The 8,147-nt window shown below is 42.9% G+C and overlaps 1 protein-coding gene across 1 annotated transcript in view; it reads right to left on the bottom strand.

The window, feature by feature from the left end:
* The window catches only part of Dennd11 (DENN domain containing 11), a 41,147-nt gene extending 33,457 nt beyond the window's left edge, over positions 1-7,690 (bottom strand). Inside the window, exons 1-2 of the mRNA XM_048786951.1 lie at positions 7,684-7,690; positions 5,895-6,144 (exon numbers count right to left, since the gene is read on the bottom strand). Of these exons, the coding sequence (XP_048642908.1) occupies positions 5,895-6,144; positions 7,684-7,690 (257 nt within the window). The remainder of the gene's footprint in view (positions 1-5,894; positions 6,145-7,683) is intronic.
* Between the last annotated feature and the right edge of the window lie 457 nt (positions 7,691-8,147).

Below are 8,147 nucleotides of genomic sequence, written 5' to 3'. Positions count from 1 at the left end.
AAAAAAAAAAAAAAAAAAAAAAAAAAAAAAAAAAAAAAAATAGCATTTCTTATAGGAAGCCATTTAATGGCAGAAAAACCTTACATTGAATGCCACCTATCATTCATACTCTATGCTCTGAGCTTTTTCGAATATCCTCATTATATTAATGAAAACTTAACCAAGAAGCTGGAATCTGGAAGGATTGAACAAGAGAATCCTCAAAAAGAGGAGTTGCCTTGACAACGTGCCCTTCCCTAACCTGTTCTTCTTCCAAACCCACATCCTCCCTCTTCTTGGGCCACATCTTGGGCCTATCCCAGGTACCTGTGGACACTGCCTCACCTCTTCTGCAAAGATAATTTACAAGGAGGAGTTCACAAGACCAAGGGAGGAACAAATGTGGCAATCTGTATTGTGTACATTCAGCCTGTCACTCAATAAATATTGGTGGAGCATAACTCGTCAGCACAGTGCCAGGTGCTCAGCTCATGCAAAAGCACGTGTGTCCTTGTTTAAAGGAACCTGGACTAACAGATTGCTGGGCTGGCAGCTCAGTTACCAGGGAAGCCAGAAAGGCTGTGGATGTACAGATGGTCTGAACTCTGCTACTTCAGTGCTCCAAAAGTCAGCCTAGTGGGTGTGCATGAGAGGGCCTCCAGAGTTGGTGTTTTAGAAGAGTCTAGGCGAAGCGAGATAGAGGCTGTACCATCTACATAAAGGATTGCCTCTGTCTTCCAACTATTCTGCTTAAATGTGAAATGGCCTTACCCCTGGGGCATTCAAGAATTCATCAACCATCATTTTTGAGGAATAAAAGACTGCGGCTACTGTTACTGCTGCCTCATAAAAAGTCCCTCTTAAAATATTTAAGGTAGAGAAACTAGTGCTCTTGAACTAAAATGATCTCTAATGGGAACTATGTGATTTTTTTTCTTTCTCTTTCCTCTGTTGGGTGGCTCCAGTCAAGCACTTCCTCTTGAGATCTTCATATACTGAATGGTGACTGCCCCAGCTTGACATCCTCTTACAGCTCCTCTGACCCAAGAGTGGACTGAACTCTCTACAGTTCCCTCCAACATGTGTCTTCAGTTTAATCTGTCAGCTTCCTCCCATTAGTGTACACACACATATCCCCTAATTCCAGCCAGAAAATAAAAGGGAATCTTGTCTCAGCAATTAAGGCAAAAATCCAAGAGCATTCTTGGTCCTGACAACACAATTCTTTTATATAAATCACCTCTTTAGGGACCACCAAATCCCAGAGATGGAAGAAACTTCAACAGAGTAATTGGTTCAGACCCCAACCTGCCCATATCAATTGACTTTTGACTTGAAACTCTTAACACCAAATAGGATGAGGGCACATGCAAAGCAAAGAGAGAAAGAGTCAATATAAAGAGCCCTGAGTTAGGCAGAACTTAATCCTGGTGATTGCAAGTCAGCCATATGTCAGTCTGTGGCTGAATTTCAATGCATTACTTTTACATAGAAAAAAAATTCCAATTCACAGACCCCATCTGATTTCTTACTGGAAGTGAATGGGGTGGTGGATTATAGGGAAATAATGCAGGTCCCGGAGGCAGGTAGACCCTGGCTCTGGCCCCACCGCTCTGACCAGCCCACTTCATAGCTTTGTGCATCTGTTTTTCTCATCATTACAATGAAGACTGTTGGGAGAATCTGAGGCAAGGTCCATAAAGCCTGTAGCACATACTGGACATGCAGCAAGTGGTAGATATTATGATGCCCTCTCCAGTTTTTCTTCCTACAGATTTCAAGAAGGAAAACTTAACTTACAACAGATGGCTACAAACTGGCTTTCCCTTTAAAAACCACAAACAGGTGAAGTTCCAATAGCCAAGGAAAGATTCTGCCAGTGTGGGATTCATCAAATCAATCACAACTGCATTCAAAATCAACCACAATTGTATTCCACTGACATCTGATGGAAAACACAGAGAAAGCACAGTGACCTAGGAGGCTTCCTTGTTGGGCATCAGAACAGGCTTTTCCTTTGCCTGTGAGCTTGCCCTTCTCAGCACTGCTCTTTGCATTTCCAAATTTTTCCATTCTCACTCACTCTGTCACTACACCACCCCCCATTGCTGGGGCCATTTATTATCTGAACCAAGTCAGCTGACCTGGGCAGGTTCCAAGCTATGCCTTAGGCACCAGACCAAACCCTAAACTCACTGTGCCTTTCCACTGGCTCTGTTGTTAAAAGAAATGCTATATCTTCTTGACTGTACAAGAAATCTATGGAGATTAAAATTAGTATGTGTGAGCAATTGAAAATATGCCCATCTGACATAAGCATGGAGCCTCTAGGTGCACTAAATGAAACAGGTGATTAGATATAATTCGGGCATTGGCTAGAGGCTGACGGAGAACAGATAGCAATTCTCTTCTAATCTGGAAGACTAAAAGAAGAAACAGCTTGAAAACCTTACCAGATGATATGACTTACAACCATTTTCTCCCCTTCCAAGTCATCCCAATATAAACACACAAAGGATAGAAGTTTCCCCCAGATACCCACAAAACGGCTCTGGGTGAAATGTAGAGGTGTAAAATGAATCTCATAGAGAAACAATAGAAATAGGTGGACTCAGGTGACCATGAACTGCAGGTCCAAAGCTTCATCAACTTCAGGCCCACACATAGTCCTGGCGCACTGGGGAGATAGCTACTGCCATCACCACGGGGCATCCCAAGTGTAACAAAATCTTTTCTTTTAAGCAGAGAAGACAAAATATAACTAGAATCCCAAAGAACAAAATAAAAACTAAAATCAGGAACTAAATTATGGGGTTAACACAATGAAAAAGCAATATTCTGGCTGCCAACCCCTTCCACTTGGCTTGCAGAATTAGCATCTGGGCCTGATTTCAATAGCAGCTTTGTAGCCCAGACGGCCAGTACCACCATCCTACAGCTAGCTCCCTGCTCCAGATAAAGTGGGTGCATGTGTGTGTGTGCGTGCGCAAGTGTGTGTGTATGTATGTGTGGGTGCTTGCAAGAATACATGCCGACATGCACCTCACCTTGAACCCAAAGCCCCTAGTATATGTATCATTTATAGATCCAACAACTAAAATTTCAAGCCATGAGTCCAGTGAAAATAGTCTTTGTTTCTACCCTTTCTGATTTTTCTTACAGATGCCCTATCCAGCTTTCCAAAACTTGTATCTAAAAGTGTAAAAGAATTTTTCTTATTTTCATTCACCAGCTGGAGAATCACTGAGCAGATTCTTGCCCAAAGACATTCTAAGAGATCCACTTTTCCCTCACACTCTCTTAAATCAACTTCCTTACAGATGAACCACAGCTATGGTTCTCTCCTCTCCCATTCAGCCTCTCCCTCCCCTCCCCCTCTCTCCCCACCCCCCCAACCCCAGATTTGGACACCTACAACAGTAAGCCACACTGGGTGAGAGGATGCATGAAATGCCCATGACCTGGGCAGTAAGTGACCTATGAATGGAAACTGAGGGCATGGGTGGGAGACTTGAGGGAGAGACTAAGCAGAGAGAGAAAAAGTATAGACAAATCCTCCCACCTAGCAATTTCTGTGATATGCTCAGATTTTGGTAAAGAAGCAGTATTCCCCTTTTCTACTTTTGGAAACACAGGCTAAAGGAGGGCAAAAGTCTGGCTGGACCAATATTAAGTAGGAAAATACAGCAGATTTGCCTCAGAAGAGTAAGGAAAACCATAGTCTAAAGTTAGGAGATACAATTATGGTCCCTCCAGCACATGAGGTACCTGTAGGCCTCATCTCTCCTGAACCTGACTTCCAAAAACACCACACAGGACCACCAGGTACTTTCTGACGGCCATCGTCCTAAAGCTAAACTTTGAGGCCCAGTGAACTTCAGTAACATTTATTCACTTGTCTTCTACTTTTAAAAGTTGTGCCATATAACTTTATCTCATCTAAGTACTATCCTATTATTTTTTACAGAATGAAAAGTGCCATTAGGATTGGGATAGATAAAAGAGAGACAAGTTTACAGAAAAAAACAACTGCTCCCCTCCCACCAAAATACCAATGAAAGCTAACAGTGCTCACACACAGCATGCCTCTCTCCTTCTTCCTCCTAGATCCCTATGTAAGTAATAATGGGATCTTAAGGAGCAGAGGTTCAGGCAGTGTAGCCTACTAGAAAGAAACTAGACAGAGTCATGTATTTATTGGTTAGTTAACATTTCCAAAGTACTTTGCCATCCTTGGTGTGTATCCTACATATAATCATCAATTTATAAATTATAATTAAATCAAACAGGATTATAGTAAAATACCTGCACAAAGTGTCACAACATTAGTTATAATACATACTTTCCACATCAGCCTTAGTCTGAAAGTCATTTCACATATCCACTCCATACATACAAACCCACAAAACCATTCTTACTGTCTGTGACTGACAAAGTATTACAGAAGGCCCTAGCTCTTGGGTGCCTTTATAAATTGATTGATGCCAATTATAAAATGATCAACACAAATAATTGACAAATACCAATAACTGATCAATTATCAATATTATCAGCTCTGTGATTAGCATAGGATTTTCTTTTCCTGTTCCTAGGCTTATCATCAGAGAGCTACCACTACTGAATCAGACTCATTAATGATCTCTTTCCATTTCTTCAATTACTTTTAAATACTTGCCAGTACTTTTAAATACTTACTTTTAAATACTTATACTCCTATCTATTTACCTGGTGATGGGGTAAGAAATAAGGAATATAATTTGTTACAAAGTACCTAATTTTGTCTAGAATTAAAGGTTGCTTTGGTCAAAAAGCCCAATATTTTTCATACTGTTGGTATCTGGAAATCCCAATCATATTTGAATCAAGCAGCACATGTAATAAGCTTAAAAAAGAAAAAAAAGGTAGAAAATACCAATATGCACAATGTAGAAGGGGTCTGCACTATTTCATGAAATTTTAATTTCCATTGGGTACATTGTCTATGATGGAAGTGTATTGGCTGTGAAATGTTTCATATGGTGGGTCAAATCAAAAATTTGAAAGCCACTGGAATGGGGCAAAAGAATTAACAGGATTCAGAAAGGCATGAGTTCAACTCCCCACAAAACTTGTCACCAAAAGAGGGACTTACTCCTGGGTGAATCCCACATTCTGCCAGTGACTTGCCAGCTCCAAATCCTTTACCAAAGTTAAGTTACCCTGCCGGGAAGCCATCATCTTCTATCAAATCTGAGTCCCCTCCTCCAGATCAGAACGTTTTCCCTCCATCCCTCCCCACACCACCCCCACCCACAAGCCTGGAAGGAACACCCCAGAAAGCAGCAAATACGTTCCCTTCCAGACAGGCACTCCAAGCTCCAGGAATCCCAGGAGAGATGGACAGGGCTACATGCCTGGGTGCTCTTAGGCCCTAGATTAAGCAAGACTCACGCCTTAAACAAATCCTTCCCCCAGTTCTGAGCAACAGAACAGCTATCGGGTTTAGACGCCCCTTTCAGACCATTAGGTCTCTCAGAGACCTATCTATGCTTTCACTTCTTATTCCCCATAGAATCTCTCGCTCTTAGAAAGCACGGGCCCGTACTGGTTAGTTAGCTTAAAATCATGTGAGACAACCTTTTAATTCTCCAAACATCCCAGAAAGCCTATCCGGGAAGCCTTCTCCTTCAATTGGACTTTCATGGATTCTCTCAGCCCCATCCCTGAATGCTCTCGGTAATAATTCCTCAAAATAACGCCGTCAGGGAAAGTGAAGTTGGCTGCTAGGAAAGTTACGGTGGTGGGGCGGCCGGCAGAGAAGGCGGACACCCTGGGACCGGGAAGCTTGGACCTGCAGTTGGAGGAGGCGTTCACCTGGAAGCTCCTCTCTACGTGAAAAATCTTCTAGCCAAGAAAGAAAACAAAAGCCAACGTGCCTGGGGCCACCCACCGGATCCGCCACCACTGGAGCAGCGCAAACAGGACTGTGGGGACGAGGCACGGGCTGGGGGAGCTGAGAGCTGCGGCGGGACGACAGGAGCCGAGGGCCGGCGGGGCTGGGAACAAAGCCCCGGGGTCCGCTCCGAGGGGGGCGCGCGGGACCTCCCGAGGCGCTGGTCTCTGCGGACGGGGGCTGGCGGCACGCTGCCCCCTCCACGCGCTCCGCGTAGCCCCAGAGCCGAAGGACTGGGGTCGACGGCTAAAGAAGGCAGGTGTGCANAGGCTCCGGCGCCCCGCGGCCTGGCTGGAGGCTTCGTGTGTGCATTTACGTATGTGGGTGCTCGTCACTGGGAGAGTGGTGCAGGACGCGCATCCCTGGGTCTGTCCACCTGCGCGTGGGTGAAGCGCTTTCCCACTAGGATTCCGTGGTATAAATGTACCACTCTGAATTTTTTATACGTCACCTTTATTTTTAAAATCCCATGGTCCTAAAGACCATGACACTCGTATTATATAATACTGAACGTGTGGCAAAATGTGCTCCTAAGCTGGGAAGGAAAGCAGAGGAACCCTGGCTACTCAGGTGTTTTGAATATACACAAATAAAGCCTGAAGGGGGTAATGGGGTTGGCATTTGGAAATTTTATTCTGTTTCTGTAGCAAACCAATTAAGATGCAAATTATTTATTTCCTGATGTATCTACAACTCAAGGGTATTAAACTAGGGGGCGCTGAGGCACTTTGGGAGGTATTCCCACAAAAGATCAGGAACACCCTAAATTGTATGGTCTTGGAAACTAAGGATTTTCTATGGAACCCCCTTTTGAAATTTTAAAAATAAAAATGTGAATACCTCAACCCTTGGGGGTCAATGTGATAGCTATGTAACTTTCAGTGGAAGTATAAACACGAAATAAGATTAGCCATGAAAATGAGAAAAAATGAGGTGGCAAGAGAGAATTGCTCAGATACACAATTCATCCAAGGTTCAGGCAGGCCCCACAGCGCCTGTTTTCAGAAGGACTCAGTGAATTTATGTGTTAGGTGTTGCTCCAGGCCAGTTATGAAGATCCATGTCCTACGTGACCAAGATATAATAATATGATTTAATCCTGTTCCCAAGAAGATAATCAATGACCACCTAAGCTTACTGCTTTGGTCCAAAATCTATGATTTAACCATGAAACATTTTACCCTAAAGAGTAAAGATTGCTCCCATCATTTCTATATTTAGTTCAACCTGACTCCCATGGCCAAGGGCAAGTAAGTGACCATCTATCACTCTCTCCATGGAGCATATAGATAGCAACTGCAATGGAGGGGGAGCTCCTGTACAGTCCAGTCAAGGCCAGGGTGAGGGCAGCCAAGGCCATTTGGCTCATTCAAGGGCCCACCACTCTGGGTTTTACACAAATTCTCCAGGCCAGACACTGAGGAAGTTGCTATTTCAGAAGACCAGACAAAGACCACACAGTCAAAGCTTCTGAAATTTTTATTTTTAAATATAAAAAAGGGGTTCATAGAAGACGCTTAATTTCTAAAGTCATCAGCTTTAAGGCAAATGGACTTTCTCTTTGTCCCCTGAAGGACTTCTTTTCCTGATCTTTTGGGGGTAATATCTGCACCCTAAAAAGCCTCAACACCTCCTAATTTAACACCCTCAGGCTGTACATATACCAGGAAATGAATGTATAGTATCCATCCCTATCAGAAAAGCAAAATTTCCAATCCACACCCCAAACCCATTTTCAGTCTTCATTTAAGTATAAGTATATTCTAGCTCACCAACCATTATGTCTATCTTTATATTCCTAGTACCTAGTAGGCGCTCAAAAAATATTTGTCAACAAAGTAAATGAATGAAAGTAGAGAATTATACCCCTATACAATAGAACCTCTTGCCATGCTTTATCTAGTATCTTGCACTAGTAGCAGATGCTCAAAAATATTAGTGATATGGTGACATCCCCTCTTAGCACACACATTCACAGTCTGAAAGAGGCTTTCTACCTGATCATCAGGTATATCTTCTGTTTCTACTGAATTTCATTAGGTGATCAGAAGGGAACTAATTGAATTTAGCTATTAGAACAGCTCTGCTGGGCAACAAGCATGGAAGACCAGAAGAGGAGGAGCAAGAATCATACAGAGGTCCTAGGTTAATATAATATTTCAAAATGCATTCACCTAGAACACTGCTTGTCTAAATTTTAAAATAAACTCATTTTACTTTCCTAAAAACAAAACAG

Source organism: Marmota marmota, unplaced genomic scaffold, assembly GCF_001458135.2.
Source record: "Marmota marmota marmota unplaced genomic scaffold, marMar, whole genome shotgun sequence".
In the NCBI taxonomy this organism is placed as follows: Eukaryota; Metazoa; Chordata; class Mammalia; order Rodentia; family Sciuridae; genus Marmota; species Marmota marmota.
This window is presented reverse-complemented; position numbering and strand designations above follow the sequence as displayed.